General features: G+C 29.0%; 1 protein-coding gene across 7 annotated transcripts in view; it reads right to left on the reverse strand.

Annotated features, from left to right (window-relative positions):
- Positions 1 to 17,108: 17,108 nt before the first annotated feature.
- Positions 17,109 to 21,542, reverse strand: part of LOC121115278 (uncharacterized) — a 467,901-nt gene continuing 463,467 nt past the window's right edge. For 3 of the 7 annotated variants that reach the window (XM_071889000.1, XM_071888997.1, XM_071888993.1), the window contains one exon: positions 17,109 to 17,395. In XM_071889000.1, the coding sequence (XP_071745101.1) occupies positions 17,262 to 17,395 (134 nt within the window). In that variant the 3' untranslated portion in view covers positions 17,109 to 17,261. Of the gene's footprint in view, positions 17,396 to 19,735; positions 19,866 to 21,342; positions 21,485 to 21,542 lie in introns of those variants that run through there. The other 4 variants (XR_005864927.2, XR_005864925.2, XR_011780488.1 and 1 more) reach the window with 4 other exon arrangements.

Here is a 21,542-nt window from a genome sequence, read left to right on the forward strand (position 1 = left end):
TCTTTTATTCCTTACTTAGAAATGTTTAAAAAAGTTTTCTTATCATTTTTGTAAAGGAAATCTGCGGAGAAGAAGAGAAGTAGATCTAATTCCACATAACCCCTTAAATATTTTCCCAATTTATCTGGACCAACCTGTATATTGAGCTATGCTTTGATATTCTAAAGTTGTAGTATTTAGAATCTTACACATTTTTAAATTATGAATCAAATACAGGTAATTTCTATGTTGGGCAATTTTTCTCCGGTAAAATTCCTAATTCTATCATACAGGCTTTAAAATAAGGGAATATTTGCTTAAATAAGTGCATTGAAGGAATTCAACAGGGAAACCAAATAAATTATCTTTAAAATAGTAATGGCTATGTAAAGGTTATGTTGTTATTCTTATTAGTTGACTCCATACTACATTCCAAAGGCATGGATGTAGTTCATCCTTGCATTTATTGTTTCCTTTAGTATATGAGATACGTCAACATAAAAGCAATCTTGAATAAATTAATGAAAAAGAGAAAAAATCCAATTTATTCTAATACATCGTATATACGTACATGCAGACTTATTAGCGTCAATTATAAACCTTGTATTCAAATCTGCAAGATGAGTGAAGATGACTTAGAAGTTTAGATATAGTTAATACCCTTTCTTTGAGATAAAAGACGAATAAAATCTGTCAATTTATCATTATTTTATTGGTATGAGTATACATTTTAAATACAAGAAACACACCAAAACGGTTGATAAGAATAATTCGTCAATATAATTTGAGGATAGCTCGTTGAAGAGTACAAATGTAATCTTGTACACTCAATCTTGAGAAAAATTATCGTAGGTTGCGTTTTTTTTTGACAGGACACATATGTATATTTATACAAATTGTAAATTGTCCATCTTATAAAACCTCATTTTATTATTACACTGACAATTTGAATCAACTGCAATTAGTTTATTAATGCTTTGTATCATTAAAATCTATTAAATTCACAAATTTATTAGTTACAATTGTGCATACAACATAATGCTAGGAGTTATTTGTTGAACAATAGCAAAAAGTGTTTCAACGCCTGTGTTACCCACATTTATTTTATATTCCATTTGAAAAATGGTTCTTTTTTATGTCTATGAAAAATATTTTATCCTAGTCGAGGGGGGAACAGTCTAGGAAGGAAGGTGGCAAGTTATACCATTATACTATAACAAAGGTAACAATTGAAGGCCTCTCTATCGTCGTACTTAAGAGGCCTTTCTCAAATCCTTCACATACATCCTCACAAGTCCGACAACTAACATTGAGAGCCTTTAAATGCTGGCACATCGACTTGGCTGGACTTCTGATGATCGCTGTGCCGTGTCCTCCAGGATATCGGTGTTCTGCCGTTAACCTATGACAAGAGATCTTTCAAGGCCCTGACCTGAAGCCACTATTTATTAAATTTTATAAACAAGACGCCGGGAGCACCCTACGCCTTTCCTGATCTCCTCGACACTCTTTTAGGCGTGACATCTGACACCCTTTGCATTTGATTGTTGAAAGTTTTTCATTATATTTTATTAAACGGAATAGTCCCTACTTTTAATAAAGCATTCTTGTATTTTCAAATATTCACCTTAAAGTAATCCAGATTGATTTAAAGTCAAGTTCACATACCGCATAATTTATATTCCCTTTTTACTATTAACAAATCATCCAACGTTTAACATATATTTTTATTTTCAGCATTTTTGAATACTATTTTATACACCATTATACATGCTCGTTGCTACATTGGTATTTTTAGATCAAGTAGTCACGCAGATCTAAAATATTAAGTGCAAAGTCAAAATTAAGGTATCGATAGGTAAATAGACGCACATACAATCTTAGTTTGATTCATTTACAGATCAGGTATGCCCATAGGGGATGGGCTGGAGTAGGAATTTTTGCGTTTTACTAGAAAATTTAATATTTGATATTTATTTATTTATTTTTGTAAAAAAAATTCAGATCGATATTTAATTTTTGTACATACATTAACCAAGAGGAAAAAAGGACAATAGTTTTAAATAAATTTATAATTGTATAAATTCGTTGTGTGAGATGGGAATATAGTTGTTATAGAGATAGATACATTATGAATAGTATACATAAAACCTAAGATACAAGTTACGCAAGATAAAACATCACAATATATTAAATGGGTATTATTAACACTGAATATATATCTAAATCAAAAATCCTAGAGTATGTTTCCATTAAATAAGGAATATATTTAGGGGAGGATGAAGAAGAAAAAAGGAAACTAGAGTCAATTTATAATGAAATATTTGATTTTTTTCCGAAAAATTTAATTTTTTTATAATAGCTTTAGATTTTTATATTTTTTTTTTCGACATTTTTTTTTTTTTTTTTGCAAAGTTATAGATTTTTGTAATTTAAAAAAAAATTGAACATTTGAAATGTTTTCAAAAAAATGTAAGTTTTGAAAGTGAATTTTTAAATAGTAAACTGCTCAAGATTTTGAAATTTTTTAACAATAAAAATTATTTTTTTGATAATAGATATGTATTTTTGAATTCTTTCTTTTTGCAAAAATTTAAATTTTAGGATTTTTTCAAAACAAGAATTCCTAAATCCAAGCCTTCCAAAGTATAATCTGGACCTTATTTATTTTATTTTATATGTCCAACAAGGATTTGTACTCATAACTCCCCAAAAAATAATCATTGTTACTTTTTGTCTTTCATGAACCTTCCTGGTTACTTTGTTGTTTTATTCTAAAAAATTAGATAATAATGATCAAATTTGGAAAATAATAAAATCTTTTCATATTGCCAACTAGGAATTTTTTTCCCTTTGCGTTAAGGACATATTCTATACAACTCTATATATACATGCATTCTCATTTAAACTAAAGATATCAATGAATATGTTGTATTGTAACTTAACTACTCCAAAATTCGTAAGCTTAATGAGTATTAGTCAAAAGCTAAAATACATGCACGAGACGACATCTTTAAATTTATGAGATGATTATAATTAATAAAAACATAGATATTCTTAAATAAATGTTTGCCTCTATAAATTGAACTAAAAAAAAAAGCTTCGATATCAGAATTTATTTAAGTGTTACTTTAGATAATATTTGGCTATATAACCTATTTTTTTCAAAATAGGTTATATGTGATAAAAGTGATAAAAATTAACACTTTTTTGTATACTTAAGTAAAAAATATATGTACTAGTATATATTATAATATATATATATATATATTTTACTGTAATACGCTAACAAACAGACAGTTGGGCAAAAGTCTACATTTTGTTAAAATACTATTACTGTTCTTATATACAGGTAAATACTAAGTGCTCATAATAAAGAATAAAAACTTTGATATTAATTTTATTCAGCTAAACTTTTACTAAAAAGATGTAATAATAATGTTGCTATTAAAACCAAATCAGGTATGATTCAGTTCAAAAATATAACATTTCAAAAATTTAGGGCCCTTGAGTAACCTCTAAATATTCATAAAAATGGTTCAAACTTCGTATCCGATAGTTGTTCCTAAATATAAATTATGCGTATCCCTTTTTAAAGAAGTCAATGAGAAAGTTATTGGAGAAATCAACATTATTTGGAGGGATGTAACCTGTGACAGTTTTAAGACTTTTTGAGTTTGTCTCATTACTTGGAGATGTTTTCACTCAAACCCGCCAAAATTTGACTAAACAAACAAATATATACTTACTATATATTTATGAGAAATTATAGTTTAAAAAAAAAATTGCATTTAATAAATATTTTAACTCTCCTCATAATGAAGGAAAGTTTCCAATAGCTTAAAAAATGTAGTTTGCGTTAGAATTTAAGAAAGATTAAACCAATAATATTTTTTGAGGAATATATAATTTGACATTTCAATGTGTTGAACTATTAACTATTAATGCACTATAGCAGATTAGATTTAACTAACATATGTGCATAGTTGTACAAAACTAATTTTTTCAAAATGTAAATTTGAATTCATTCTATTTAATAGAATGAATTCCTGTAAACAAAAGTAACTAATTTAATAGCAAAAATACAAACATAAGCATATAGAAAAAATTTGCTCTTAAATATTTTTTATTGAAACTTGAAGATCATTTACTAATAATACATTTATACACTTTTAATTTTATTAGCATTTTGCAGACCATAAGTTACTGCCGACTTATTGTAGATCAAACATTTTTTTTTTTTTTTTTTTTTTTTTTGTCAATAAGAAGATTGAAACATTGGACATAACATATCCATTTATTCAAAAGCACCCTCATAATTTTTTTAAACTCTCAAAATCGAAAATGTAGGCATCAAGAAATATTAAATAGTTTTCAAGAAATTTAGGAACGATTTCGACAAAAAAAATCATGTTTTTACGTGTGTACAAATATTATTTAAAACCAGGGCCATACGTCCCTGGAAGCCCAGATATAGAAATTGCATGGGTTCAGGTCTGAGATTTTGAGGACTAACATTTTTGTCAACCTAAAGTGAGGACATTTTGTGGCCAAGAAATCCTTTAGACGGTTTAATTTCTTCCCTGGGCAACTCCAGCCATAGGGGGAATGTAAATTAAAATTGCATAAAAAGAACCACTATAATGACAAAGCTGGATCTGTACGAGGGCAACCGGTTCTGTCAAACCTTTCGGTGCCATATGGCTGAGGTTATCAAGAAAGGCGGATCTTATAATAAACAATTGACTGTTTTTACATATAGCTTTCAAATGCAATGGGCAATCAATACTGTTATTAAATGGGACAAAGAAAATGGTCTTACCTTTAACCCATCAAAATCAAACGCTATAGTCTTTTCGAAAGCTTATAAACTTAGATCAAAATACTTTCCACTATTAGAAATGGATGGCAAAGGGATGGAATATACGACAAATAGGATGTACATAGGTGTGACTTTTGATCAAGGGCTCACTTGGACAGAGCATTTGAAAAAAAACACCTCAAAATGTTCTCGGATATAGACTATGGCCAAGGCAATCATAGGAAAAAAATGGAGACTGACCTCAAACATGGTTATCTGGTTGTATGAAGCTTGTATGTACCATCTCCTATGGGGATGCGGGGGAAAAACATGAAGCTACGGAACGTCGACCGACAAAACGTAAATAAACAAAATGTCGAATAGACTAAACGTCGACCAGCCAAAACGTCGACCAGACAAAACGTCTACTTTCAGAAGGTGGACCTTATATACAAAATAAAGAGCTACTCAAAATGGTGTTGCAATATATCCCATTCCGACATTTTCCGCATGAAACATAAGCCAGCAGCACCATAAAATACCAGCAAGGAGCCTTCCCAATCCCCTCATACATGTTGGGGGTGTTTTCAGTCACTGCCGTGTCCCAAAATAGGATGAAACCCACCGCCGCTATTTGAGCAATCACTAAGAGCACATCACAAGCAATTTGTACCCCCCGAATCTTTTAACTGTTATCGGGTACATCCTGGTCCCAAAATGGGATGAAGCCCACTGCCACTTTTAAATTTAGTCCAATTCCATTTAAAACCAAAAAGGGCCCCCAAAATTTGAGACTGTTTCGGATTTCATTTTATTTTGAGGCACGGTGCTACCCGAAATAGCTCCAAATTTCGAGGTATAAATTTATGTTTGTGAGGGGTCTTTACTGTTAGTTTATGTAGGGGGGTAAATATCTTGGGCTAGAAATATCTGGAGGGAAATGTCGTAGAAACAGTTTTTCGTAATTTGAAATGTAATATTTTCGGGTTGACATTCTATCGGTCGACGTTTTGTGCATTCGAAGTTTTATCCATTCAACAATTTGTCCATTGGACATTTTGTCGGTCAACATTTTGTTCGTCGACGTTTGATCTACTACCTCCTATGGGTGTCTAGTATGGGGACATACAATCACTACCAAGAAAAGTGCGAGGACAATGTTATACACAATTCAAAGGAAAGCACTCTAGCAATGACTCATACATTTTGATTGTCACCAACATCACAAATGGAGGCAGTTTTGGGTATTGCTCCTCTTGACCTATACATTAAGAAACAGGCTACGAAATCAATATGAAGAACGAAGCATTTCTTACGTGATACCTGGGATGGAATTAGTAATCTTCCAAAATGTCGTGGGCATTGGCTCCATAGTGATAAAATACTTTTACAAGACGGAATGGATCAACGAAGTAATACATTGGATAGATAATAGTCAGATTAAAAATCCTGAGCCGATCATCTATATAGACGGGTCTAAAGATGAAGACGGAAACACTGGGGATGAATGACCATCACCAAAGGTAATGCATCAATTTTTCATTCAATGGCTTCATTGAATAAAGAGGCTTCTGTGTTTCAAGCAGAGATTTTTGCCATAACACAAGGTGTAAAAGCTCTTCTCAAGTACGAAAAAACACTGAAGAATGTAATAATCACACTGAACTCCCAATCAGCAATTGCTGATATCTTTAATCCACTTACTACTAGTAAAGAAATTTTAAAATGTAAAGAAACCATCATTAAAGGAATGAGTGAGAAAAATATACATCTAGAATGATGTAAAGGACATTCTAACATTACAGGAAATGAATTTGCCGACCATATTGCAAAGAGGGGTACTGAGAGCCAAAACCAGTTTACTATTGGGACACCTCTAAGCTACATAAAGCAGGTAATTCATGACTTCTTCTGTCAATATTGGTGTGACCGATATAAAAAAGATCAAAGTATGAAACATACGCATACTATTCTTAATAAGCCGAAGTCGAAATGTATGAAGCTCGGCAGAGAAAAATTGAGACTCATTGTACAAGCCTACACTGGACATGGCCCTATTCTAGCCTATTTAAGTAAGTAGAAATACATAAGCTCAAAGTGTAATGTCTGCATGGGAGAACTGTAAAGTGGAGACCATCTCACCAATAGATGCCCCGCCCTATCTTACGAGAAACATCAAGCAATGAATAAGGAAAACGAAGACTTTCGTATTTTAAAATTTATGAAATGTAAAAAAATAAAAAAACATAGTATTGAATTTTTTTTTGATGTAAACTAGGTTTTAGAATCTGCCGTAGTAGCACAAATACTCTGTTGTGTGGTCGTGTTCGTTGCCTTATATTTGTAAAATTTTATTTTATGTATCTATGGCAAGCAATAATAAATATTTCACTAACTAATATAGCTTTCAATTAATAAAAAAATTAAGGGTCTATTTTGTTCCTTATAAGGCTTTAAAGATTTCCCCCATTTTATCAGGACCACTCTGTAGTATGTAATATCAAGATAAAAAATGCATGGTGATATCTTCAAATGAACTATTAAAATATTTGCTTTATTGCAAAAAAAAACAACATTTAATTTAAAATAAATGTTCTATCTGCAAATCTAAAAAAAGATTCACATTCCACACAAATCCATAAAGAATATAAATAAAAGTTATGAATCAATATAAAATTGTAAGAAAATTAAATTTGTATAGATAATGAAATTTTGTTTTTCTGTATGTATGACTATCTGAACATATGAAAACAATTCACCGGGTGCACTGAATATAGTGCTCCATGATGTATATCATAAACATATTTGGTACTAAGAAATAACAATCTAGTCGTATTAATGAAATCTTGCAGGCATGTGTGGTATAGCATCGAACGTGTATACATGGTGCACTGTATATAGTTCTACCTGATGTAAATCATATAAATATTTTTGATAAAATAAATTATAATTTATTCATATTCATGAAATATTGCAGTAGTTTGTGTAAAACAAGAGGACTGTTTTTGTTGGTTTTTATTGTTGGTCTCTTATTTCTTATTATATTAAGATTTGAATAATATATAACCGCTGCAAAATTTATCTTTTAACCGACCCGTACTACCTCCAGTGCAAAATTAAACAAAATTCAATATCAGGTAATAAACACAAAACTCTAGGACAGTACAATATTTAAGACGAATCAGAATCATATTTGCAGAAATAAAGCATCAACAGATACAATAAATAGTAAGTACATCAATCCTAGAGGGAAAATATTCATATTAATTAGACAACAAGTGAATTCTTCCCCCCCCCAACACATACCATTTGTAAATTCTAACATAAATGCCTTATGGCCAAAAATTTACTTTCGACCAACAAAAAAATATTTAAAATGATGACATTAATTTTTAATTAAAAAGTATTTTAGAAACATCATGCAGATTGATTTTCTTTTCTTTTTTAATTAGTTTTTTTTTAATATCAATATTATATTATGTCATTTAAAGACGACAAAATGTATAATCATTTCAGTATAATATAGTTTTACAATATAAAATCTCAATGTTTAATTTACTTTCTACAAAAAAAAAAAAAAACCCTACAGTTCTTTTTTCAAACTGAAATGTCTCTGCATTAAAGCGTACTTATAATATTTGAATAATATTTCATAGTAAGCTCATTACTAATTGTTCTCGTATGAGAACAGCATAAACAACAAAACAAATTCCTTGCTTTTTAAAATTTGTATAAGATGATAAATACATTTTTTTTGTTAATTGATTAGTTAAAACGACTTCATTCATATCATATAGTTTTTATTTGTATAAAAAAGGATAATGCGTAAAATTTTCTTTTGTTTGTCGTGTTCAAGTTAAATGCAAAAAATTCATTTTTTGCATTTTTAATGGCTAACTATACTGAATTCAAATCAATTCCAAGTCCTTACCAAGTATGCGTCCAGACTCGATTACAGCAGCTCTGAATAGAAAAAAGCATTAATTTCAAATAATTATATCTACCAGACGTCTGCACAAGATCTTATTACACAAAGAAGCAACCAAAACCTTTTTTGAGTCTATAATAAGGTGTGGACGGGAAATTCTAGGGGGGACAAGAATAATATCTCATGATACGACAAATAGTTCAATGATAATGAATCAAGTTAAACCGATCAACCTAGTTAACTTGATTTGTGGAAAAAGAAAAGTAGCTCAAATAAAAATTGAAGAACTCATTGAAAAAACCACATTTTTTAGTGTGAATCCACTGACTGTTAAACGTACCCTTGTAGAATTTTTCAAAGTGCTCAGTTTCAATATCAACAAAAATCCAATGTGATATGATAGATTGGATGGTTGTGATGAAACAAGATCAGAGTTAAAAGAGAACGTAAAAGTTCCAAAAGCAAAAGTAAAGAAACATGAAGGATTCCCTCAAAATGTGAAAAAGTTGTGGAAATTATAAAAAAATAATACAAACATTATTTTGCAACATCACTCAAGATATGGAGTAATTTGCTTTCAATATGAGGTTTTTTTCATACCGGTAGTGTTTTTATTTAATATGTTTGTCAAAAGTAAGATTATTTATTGCATGTTTTTACGTAGTAACGTATTGATGAGAAAGATTATGCTTTGTAATGGAAAAATTACTTAAATCCATACTAGAGTTCTACAGCTCTGCTTAGAGGTTAAAAAATATGAAATTTGAAGATTGCACTCTTTTTGGAATGGTTACCATTCCAAAAAATTATTTACCAAAGCTTACGTCATTATTTTTTTAAACATGAAGAGAAAACAATACGTATCAAATAATTTCTAGCGCCAAGTAGACAAAAAGTAACTCTGCGGGACTTTGTTGTGGAGTTATATGCGCAAGCTCATATTGGACTCGGAGTAGAATTGAGGAGCAACATTGCTGTAATTCCTCCCTATATCATTGCTAGATAGAGAGTAGGGTTAGTGTTTATTTCCTTCCTCTAATAGCTGCTGGTATACAATTTAATGAAACGTCATAAAACCTAAGCTGTTCTTCTCCCAAACATTTTTCAAATTGTCAGGGTGACAACGTTTATTTTTTTGTTTTTTAAACATACAAATAAAGTTACTAGTTTATTTTGAGGAAAATTTGTGGGAAGTTCATATATGTTAACAGTATGATGTAGGTAACTAAATTTTGAGAGATAAAGGTGACACAAAGTGCTAAATCAACACCAACGTTTGACAAATTGAGATGCATAACTTAAATGACATTTTGTGAGGCTATGGTGAAACAAAACATAGTAAGATCCATTACTTAAATTAGTTCCATTACTGTTGCTTATAACAATATCTGGATAAATAGATATAATTAATATTGTATACTCGTTGCAGAAGTGATTAGGGGACCAAGAGCACGGGTGCACCTTGAGGAACTTAAGAGAGGAATGAAGACGAAGAAGGGGACGGGAGGAAAGAAAATAATACTCTGATAAAGGGTTATAATGGAACTGTGTTCTAATAATAAAATATTGTACATTAAAAGAGAATACTCAAAATATGAAACCAACATCATCTTTACCTGTATATCCAACAATTAGTTGTTAATTTTTAGGACAAATGATTTTTGTTGTATGTTTGCTATCTACCAAGTGAACCTTCTAGTTTAATATATTTTTGGTAGCACACAATACAATACAATAAATGCTTAAAGCTAAGAAGAAATATTTTACCACCCAATTGTTATTCTTTTCAGAATTCATATATTTATTCATTCAAAACTGTTTGTTCACGTGAACAGTGTTTTTGGAAGAATTGATGGGAAACAAAACAAAGCAACGAAAGATTTTGTATCCTGGTAACATACATACTTTTAGATGACCTTCTCTCTAAACTTGTCATTCAAATTGCCTGTATTATTGAAAGTAAGCTACTGTTTTTGTTGGCAAGACATAATGACGATGAAATAAGTACATTGCCAGTTTCTCAAATCGTAAGCATTTTTAACTAGGTCATTATTTTACCTTGATTTAGACAGCAAATAATTTATAATAATTAGAATTATATAAAAATTTCTGGAGAAGATACATTCACAAAAATATAATGAAACACTACAGTTTACAATCTCTTCACCAGATCAAGGGTGAACAAAAATCAAATTTCATATATCTAAACTAAAAATATTAGCATCTAAAATCAATAAAATACAAACATATAACATTAAGAGCAAATTTGCTTTGTAATTTGTGTTTATTTCCTTGCTCTCCCAGTTGCTCATAGCTAATCTAATGAAACATCGTGAGAGCTAAGCTGCACTCCTCTAAAACATTTTTCAAATTTTCAAAGTTACCACTTTTGTTTTATTTTTTAAATATCAGCAGATAATAGTTTATGCAACTCTATGATATGTTATATGAAGTGAGATTCTTTAGAGTGAGTTTCTAAATAGCAACTTTAGTTTCAACGGTGATATATTTAGTTGCATTTCTTTATGCAATTTTTTTTAATGTTCCTTTAATTGGAGTTACATTGTATTGATTAACTATAAGTAAATGTTATATTATTATATTTACTCTATCTGACCTAAGAATTTTCTTTGTAGTCCATATACATAAGTAAATTTCCTTCTGTAGGAACGCCCGGGTTACGAACCAACACAAATTCAGGGGAATAATTTATCCTGTGTGACTAATCCATTGAACTCACGTTGTTTTATTATGAGAGGTTAATTTCAGTAACATTTTCATATAATACACATTATAAGATGAGCGTCATTATTAAACAAAAAAAAAAGAAGAAGGTTTACGACAATCACAACGAGAATAATCGGAAATCTTTTTTTCAGATTACCCTGCCAAGATCCATCGATTAAAGAGCTTGAACGTTATCAAATTAAGTTAGTTTTTTAATTCTTCCTTTCATAGAAATCTACGAAGTTGGGACAAAATGTGACAAGAGCGTCGGTGATCCTGTTAGACTTCTCACGTATGATTTGAAAATTGACTCTAGTTATTTATCATGCATAATAAGTATCTCATTAATCTTTTAATGCTTATTATATGAAAATTTCGCTGAAATTAATATCGCTGTAAGAAATTCACGCACAAAATATATATTTAATTCAGGAAAAGTGCAAACTCCGCCTATTTCAGTTATGAAGGAATTTAGTATTTTAATTTCATATTTAGCTTAAACATGCATGATATTTAGTCATTTTTTTAAATATCCTGTCCATTGATCTCTATTTGTACATTTCAAACTTTTTCCCAAAAATTATAAGAAAGAAGATAATTGGCATTTTGCCAACTATGTAATTCATCCCAACTTTTGAATGGTAATTGTTTTAAGAGTAGAAAACTCTTTTATAATTGACAACATATAATTAAAGTGCCCAAAATTAACGTTGAAGGCAGTAATAAGATATTAGAGTAAAGTATACAATAATTCCTTGTAAGTTGGTGGAGTATCATTGTGAGGGAGTTTATATAGCATTGTTTGCTACTTTACCCATTATAAGTAGGTACTTTTTTATTTCCATACTTTCCTATCCATTTAAAAAAAATTAAATTTATGTATTATGGAATGATTTCAACTTTTAGAGCCTCGTATTTTATTTTAATTTAACAATGTCTCTCCTTCTTGAATAAGTTCTATAGATATTTTGTTTTAACATAAATTTCTATTAATTAAAATTACAAATACAACAAAGTTTGAAATAAAAACTCTTTTGTTGCATTGCAATTGAAAAAATCATCAAAAAAAAAGAAAGAAAATTAGTGTTATATTTGGAACATTTTTTATTAAAATGACTTCAACTTAAAAAAAAAAATTGTATAATTTCTTTTTTTCAATTTGACTTTTTAAAATGCATTTTAAAGAACATGTGTCAAACACTGCCTAAAAGATCTTGTATCCTTTTCTCCTTTGTTTTATAGTGATATCTATGGAAGGGGAGTGATATTTTCTAAACCAATTTCCTAAAACTCCAAAAAACACCTAACTCATTCCATTAGTTTTTTGATACTCAAATGATCTTAAATCAAACAATATCATGTTTTTGAAATTCATATCTATTCTGAATAACTAAAATTGACTCAATAAAAGTAGGGGTACTTTTGCCTTAAACTATTTTCCCTCAGGATATTTTACCTTAAACGATTTCCCCTTAAATCCATTCTGCTTAATGTATGTATAAATAAATGAGGGTTATACGTCGATATTCTTTATTTTGGGTCAAAATTGATGTTTCCATTGAATCATTTTTATACATTTTTTTAATGTTTATTACTATATAATACATTAAAGGTTGTTTTCTGCCAAAAAATGATGGAATCATACCTCAAAACATCTACAAAATGTCACTATATCCTGACTTCCAAGCAGATCCACAATAGGTGATAAAATTATTTTATTAAGAAAACAAAAATATACAAACACTGCAACAACTCGAATACAAGTAAAGATAATCACTTTTCTATTATTTATTATCATTAGAAATAATGAATAATTCATTCGGAAAACGACTTATGGATTGACAAATCCGCATAACATGAGGAAAGAGCATAATTCCAACGTTCTTGGAGCCGGATCTGAGGGATATTTTGGACCTTAAAAAGATTATAGTAATACTTAGTTTTTAAATTGTTATTAAAAAAAGCTCTCTATCTTTATAGAACGTAGCATATCTAAATGTACACTGTATTTGGTTATCGGCAGTCGACGTTACTTTTTCTTATTTTCAAATCAGTATTCTCAACATTGATTGCTTGCATACGAATTAGTTTTTATTAAGGCTTGAACAATTATCAAGTATTATTGAATAGTAATTCCATTATTAAAAGATTTAACTAACTACCAACAGATTTTGAGCCTTTTTTCTATTTCTTTTTGGAGGAGCTGTTACAAATTACGAGATACAATAGAAGTAACAACGTGTCCCATCTTATTATAAACAGAGAGGTGGAGTCGAAGTTGGTGCCTTTTTCGGTGGAGTCAGATACAGGAGTAAGAAAATTTGTACTGCCACTGGCACCAAACATTATTTTAATTTATGTAAATGAAAGGTAACTAAAATATAAGGCTTACATTATGTGTTCGTAAAGTTTTTTGTAAATGGTTATAAATTATAGGTATTAAGTACTAATAAATTATTACTAATTTACTTGAAAGTTAACTTATCTTAAGTTTATTTTACAAATTTCAAACGTGCAAATTTCAAACAGTTTATACAATCATAATTCTCGAACATCTCTAAAGTCTTAATTGGGTATATTTAGTAGAGCATAGCCACTAGTCATGCTAGTTCGTTACTTAATCTTGCGAATATTTAATGTCACCAGAGTAAAGAGTAACGTTGCAGTGAGAGGTGGTGAGCATTGTTGTGCATAAATTATGTTCAGAACTTATGAATGTTTTAAAAGTAGATAGATTTTGATCCTTTTTGTTTGTTGTTTATTGAGTTAAATATCTTATATTTCAAATATTTTCTTAATATCTGGCATAATTATTTAACACATATATCTAATAACTACCTATAACTATAAATTAGATCAATACTTATTGTCTCTAGAATCAAATAATTATATATTACTTATATAAGCTATAAAGTATATTATTAAAATTTGTGTGTTAGAGTAAGAGTCGGGCATTTTATTTACCAACACTTAAGCTCTGATTATCAGAATAATTCTAATAATAACAAACAGTTATGTTTTAATGGTAAAACACTGAGTTATTCATTGTGTCGGAATCAGTAATCAGTAAAAATATAACTGTAACCCAGATCCTATTTTATTTAGATCTAAACTTTGTGTAAAATGCTCATAAAATTCGAAACAAGTACCATACCAATTTTGGTTTCAGATTTGGTTCCAAAAGTTCAGGTACCCAAAATTTAGTAGAATATTCACGTCTAAATATCTCAACCGACCCGAATCAGAGAAAATCTGGGTCCGTCCTATTTTTATATGAAACTCACTAATTTCTTTACTTGGTGTTTTCTACAAGTTGGTAAGTTAAGTTTAATTTTGACAGAGATTTGATGTAAAATGCAATCTATAAATTTTATGTAAAATTTAAATAATTGTGATAATTTTGAAACTTGATAACATGAGTGCTTTACATTATGTATAACTCTTTGAATAATAAATACAATGAACTTTGTCTGAATATACAAATATCTTCTATAAAAATCTATCAGATTAAGGGATATATGCGTTATAAATATGTTGAATAAAGTTTTCTATTTAAGATGTGCCCCCTTTTTTCTAGAGTTCCTTTGTAGAGAACTAAGATAAATGTTCTATTATAAGAAGAATGATCGTGCTTTTGTATATTCGCGTTTTCACAATACCAATATTTTGGTAGCGGTTCCGGTAAAAAATAAATATCGTTATATGATTACTTTTCGATACTTTTTCGACTAAAATTATGAAACAAAAGTGTCGTTAGAGGCAATTCAAATACACTTAAAGGGGTTTTATTATTTCTTTTCTTGGATGTAAGGATGAGCTCAACAATTGGGCTATTTTTGTTTTGTATAAGACCTTTAAGAAATTTGTGGCTTTCTGACATTGTCCGTCCAATTTTTTATAACGTAATATCCCATAAACTACCGGTTCGGAAAAAAAATACCGATATTTTTAAATTGTATACCCCCGTTTAATATTTACAAGTACCACTATATGACGGTCTATTGAATAACACTAATGTATTTCAGAAAATGATACAATATTACTGAAACACTTGCAAAAACTTTATCCATGATTATACAAAATATATATTTATTCTTTTTTTTTAACATTTGCCTCACAGAGTGGAATAAATCTAATCTCCATTTTGTATTTTACAATTACTCAGTGTTTGTTGTGTGAAACTGTTTTATCTAAGTATATGACTATAAATCACTGAGCTTTAAGAGTTAAATCTTTTTTTTTTTTAATGTTTCTTTAATTGTACTTGTTAAGTATTAGTTAACATTATATTATTACAATTACTCCATCTAACTGAGGGAACTTTTTGTGAAATCCATACATATACATAAAGTATTTTATAGTTCATTCTCTAGAAATCACCTGGGATCAACCACACATGATCAGAGGGTTGAGTCTTCTGCAGATATCAATGGGACTAAGTGTTGATATGCCAAACATCAAATGAAAATAGTGTCGAAAACATTTAACAAGTCATTATTTCTATACCTTAATATCAATTTTGCCTAAAAAACAGAAAGAAGATAATGTCAGATTTTAAGGCAATTGTAATTTATGTTTACATATAAAAATCAGTGCAACTCCAACCGACCCATTATTGTAACATTAAAAGAAAGTATACCATCAATTAATAGTTATAAGAGGTGGAAAAAAGTCCTTCTACTGCAAATCGCAATCTTTGAATATTTTCATCGATCTTAATTTGAGTCCTTTAATGTTTTTAATAAAGTCCAGTTCAAATTCTCAGAAATGTAAAAATAATTTAAAATGTACTTAATTCCAAGTGAATCAATTGAAATGACTTTTTATTCAAGTGAAATTAGAAGTCTTTGCTTTAGAGTCCAATTTAATCTTGATTCATTGACTCTGTGATCCAGTCAAGTCTCGAGTCCAATCAATTACCTCTAGTAAATACCCAATTCTTCCTAATTTTTATTTAATAAGAACAAATTCTTAGGAATTGCTCACAATTTATCAATAGCTATTTAAAAATCAACCAATAAATATTTAGAAACCGGATTAGAAGAGAAGGACAATACAAAAAGACAGATGACCAAAAAAAACTACTTTGTAATTTTTGGTATTTATAGTGACATGTCAAACGCAATCTTATTGGAACAAAGTTAGACGACATGAAAATCGTAGGGCAAAAACAGAATAAATTTTTAGTTTACCATCAGAAAAATCATCCTATATTGTTTTTGTTGACGGACATTGTTTCTTTTCTTCATATTCTTTTTAGGAATTGGTTTATGTAAATTCACATAGATATTTTCATTGATGGTGTATAAAAAATATATCATAGGGGATGTAAGTTCTTTATTACCTTATATTATTACCCCTGTTAGTTTGTTTGTTATTTACCAGGATTACGCCAAAAGTTACCTATCGATTTTGATCAACCTAGGTACAAAGATGATATATGGTGTCAGTGAGAGGTCATTAAATTTTTGATGTCAAAAATCACAAAACGTACGAATTGCATAATCGACCATAACTTTGGAAAAATTTGAAATACAAAACTCAATTTGATTTTCGGCAGAGTTTTTTGAGCACTACCGAGAGTCTATTCAATTTTTTGGTTCGGCTCATCAGACAATAAGAATGAATTTATCAAATAAAACTATAATTATATTGTTACTTAAACGAAATTCATAATTTTCTACAAAAACAAAACAATTATATATTTTTCTATCAAACATAAATGTACATATATATATATATTATTACAAGGATATATGGATCGAATAAGTGTGCAATATGCTATAAATATGTAATTATATAGAAGATCTTAATGTTTGGATGCTTCTAATTGATGTTTGTTTTATTAGAATCATCCGTGAGGATATTATTCTCATCATTCAAATCCACCAGAGAGGGCGAATAATTTAAATTTGTCGAGACATTCATCATAAAAACAGAACCATTCAGTGTTGGATAACCTATAAAAGTAAATAATAATAATTAGTAATGCATTATTTAATAACTGTACATATAGGCATATGTATATTATAGTAGGTTTTCTTTTCAACTTTTTTAGGGTGCGTTGTTTTTCAACTTTTTATGATTTTGATTATGGCAATGCAAAAACGGCACTAGCCTAACAATGTGATTGTTAGGTTGCGTGTATCTCAATCAAATTTTGAAAAGAGGAAAACATTTTATATTTAGGAAATAAAGATTTAAATATAGCATTGTTTCTAATCTTGCATAAAATCCTTTTGATGGACATTTGTCTAACTTATGAATATATATATATATATAAAGTTTTTAATTTAAATTCATCTTGTAGTACGTTGTTACCTTTATTATAACAAGCAACCCTTCTTCCCAAAAGAAACAGAAAAAAAGGGTCAAAACCGCTTGTTATTTAGCAATTCTCCCAAATATGACATCATAATTCTACTAGCAGTAGTACCGGGCATTCCCAAGAGTTATTTATGCATCGGCCAAAAGACAAATTTTACTTAAAAAATAAATAAGATTTATACATAATGACATTGTGAGTAAATACATTTTGATATCCAAGTTATTTTCTTACCATATGACTACGTAATCAAAATTTGCAAAAAAAATACATCCTAATTTGTAGTAAAAACATAGCCAAGTATTTTGAGAAGATTTAATCGTTTTGAAATACATTATGTATTATGTAAAAAAAAAAAAAAAAAAATAATGATTATCCAAAGAGAACATTTCAACATTTCTTGACTTATTTATTGAAAATTATTTAATGAAAATTATTTAAAGGATTTGTAAAAAAATATTAACTACATATTAGGAAATTTATTTGGAATTAGTCCTATTCTATATAAAGTGCCCCAGAAAATGTCCATAGTATTGTAATTGTACTCAAACCGATAAAATTTGAGAACGATTGACTCAGAGACATTAAAATATCATTCAGCGACAGCACTACAAAACTCAAATATTTAGTATTGTTTGTTAAACCATTACTGCATTATTATTTCGCCCAGACTTTATACTAAACAATATTGTTATTTAACGATACTAGAATATTGTAATCTTCTATAACAATGTAAGACATTCATCTATTGCAAAGCTATAGTAGCGAAACGATGGCCACGTGATCATTTATTTTTCCAAATTAGGTTGGCTACAAGAAACTTTTTGCACGCAAAGAAATAATAAGGTCAAGATGAATATTAATGAACAAGGTTGCTACATTGGTTATATCTCACAACCCTTACTCCAAAAATAAACAGAAAAAGGACTAAAATTATTTGGCAGTTAGCCAATTCTTCCTAACCATGGAACTATTATTCAATTATTGTAATAACATATTTATAATTCGATCATTAATGTTCAAAACACTAATTTGAAGAAAAAAACCAGAAATATTGATATCTAACGACAAAATATGTTATCCATTTTTAGTAAGAGAGGTAAAGTATTTCATGCTGTCAGCATAAAATACTATAATGTACTATTGACTGTACTGTAATAACCATAACAAAATTCACTATTTTAATTGATAGGTAAACTCTCCCAAGAGAAAAAAAATTGCATACGCCATTTACATTTACCAAATGATATTTAAATAAGGGATGAATTAGAAGGTAAATTCTTTGATGTTATAACATGCTTCAGGACTGTATCGTAGATCAATGCATGCCCGTCTTTAATGGATGTAGGAAAACATTTTACAAATTAATTTAAATAAATAACTACTTTAATACACACTAAATAACCTTCTCGGATCAGTAATATCATATCAGGATTTAGATATTTTAATCAAATGTCTGTAAAGTGATCTAGAAATTCTCAATAAAATGTCTTAAAACTTTATTATTTAAGACTTTTGCATAGCAATTTAAGGTAACGCAAGTTTTGCACATTGTGAGTAATCCTACGGCAAATCTTCAAAAGGGAAAATTTCCAACGACAAGCTTCCTGGACACCGGTAAAATGATTGGTCAATACAAAATTCCATAAGAAAGAAACAAATTCACTCCCTATAGGGATGACCAACTCGTTAATACTGGGACTGTCCTCTCTTTCTCGGGATCTTCTCTAGTACATCCATTTTTGTTAGTATATTGAATTTCAGATCAATATATTTACCAACTTGTTGCCTTCAAATATTTCTTTCTTAATGCCTTAGACACTAACCTTTAAATTTTCTGTGGTAATATAAAAAAATATTTTTTCTTTGATTTTTTTTTTTTTAAACTTCAGAGTTCATATTATTTCTTCTATCTTCTATTCCTTAAAAATAATGTTAGGGAAGTAAGAAACTACCAAAAAATGTAAACGATATATTTGGGAATCACTATTTATTTATCATAACATAAATTCCAATATATTTCAAATATCATTTGACTGTAAAAATATGTCCTTCTCTGAATCATTGATAAGTATTTGAAAATCATTCTTCTCAAAGATGTCATCCTAGAAGAAATTCAATGATTTATTACAACTATATAAATTAAAGTATTTTTCAAAATATGTAAACTATCCGGTTTTTTGGTAAATACTTTTTATCTATGCAACAAAACTATTTTTATCTGTAAGGAACAGTAACAAAAGTTTGAGGGTTCTCTCAAGGTATGTTGGCATGGTATAATACACTCTAATTTGAAAGATTGGGTTTGTTGGGTAGCAAATATAATTATATGTAGTGATAAAAATCATGTGTATTTTGGTCATGTTAAAAAAGAAACCGAAATTATACATAGTAACCCTGACAGTTTGAAGAATGATTTGAAGGAGAGCAGTTTAGCGGTCATGATATTTCATTTGATTAGCGACAATTAGCTGTGACGAGAGAAAATGGTAAGAAGCAAGGTTAATAGAAATACAAGGTTATACCCTAACGCGTGTACTACTTCCACCACGTTTTTAATATTGACGTCGTAGTAGATGAGTGGTTACGTGTTTTGTCAAAATCTGTTTTTCTTGCCCAGCAGTCGGTACAATACATCAAATTGAGAATTCTAGCAAGCCTGATTTTATGATGGTCTAACCTTGTATTTCTATTAACCTTTGGAAGAAGTAAATCAACAATTACATCGACAAGAATTACTTCAAAGTTGTTCCTTAAATCTTCTTAGAGTACGACACGTACTTACGATTATAAATCTTCAAGATTACTCTCCGTCTTTATGAGCTCACACGATTATTCAATCAGGTTTGGAAAATAATAAAATTTATTATAAAAGGAGGTTCACTACTCGGGACTTAAATAATAATGAGAACAACTCAAAAAAAAAAAAGATTCAATCTTCAGATTATTAATTAAAAAAAAACGAAGAAGCTAAACAATTCACCCCATTTTCATCACGAACGATAAAAGTTGTCAAACTCCTCATAGGTTCAAATCAAAAAGTAATCTATATGTTGGTATCTTAAAGTTATGTACTACATATCCCTTTAAGAAGATCACTAAATAAAGAATAGTGCTCCTTAGTCGCTAATACATTTAAAATTTTCAAAATAAGGATAAATAATTCATAAGAGAACTAACATCTTTCAGATTACTTTTTATATGTACTTATTTTTTTTTCAAATGTATACTCACGAGGATTTGGAAAATTTTAACATAACTACTGATGATACAAGTCAAAAATTGTACTTTTTATATTTTTTAGTATTCCTTATATTACTTAGTATAACTTGCTTTGAATAATGTAAGGGTATAAAAAGTGCTCAATGATTTGCAGTTTTCCTGTTTTATCAAAGATAATGTTCCTCCTGTTTGATCAACAATTATCGCTTCAAATAGGATTAAATTGTGCTATGTTATGTTTGATATAAATATAATAATGCATTGTGCACATCGTAGACCCCTTGAACTATTCAAAATTAGGTGAAAATATTTTTAATGACAAACCAAATAAAATTATAAATAAAAATAAAAATTTCTTACTTATTGTATCATATTTGGGATTGTACATAAGGTCTACAATTAACTAATTTTGACCTTAAGATTTTATTTTTTTAAATAAATATGGTCTAACAGCCATCAATATTTTTCAACGCAAGTTTCTTGATTGTCCAGAAGGAAAGGTCTTTGTGCAGAGGGAAAAATTATATACACTAAAATGGGAGAGTACAGATACAAGAGTT

Source organism: Lepeophtheirus salmonis, chromosome 1 (assembly GCF_016086655.4).
Source record: "Lepeophtheirus salmonis chromosome 1, UVic_Lsal_1.4, whole genome shotgun sequence".
NCBI classification, from domain to species: domain Eukaryota; kingdom Metazoa; phylum Arthropoda; class Copepoda; order Siphonostomatoida; family Caligidae; genus Lepeophtheirus; species Lepeophtheirus salmonis.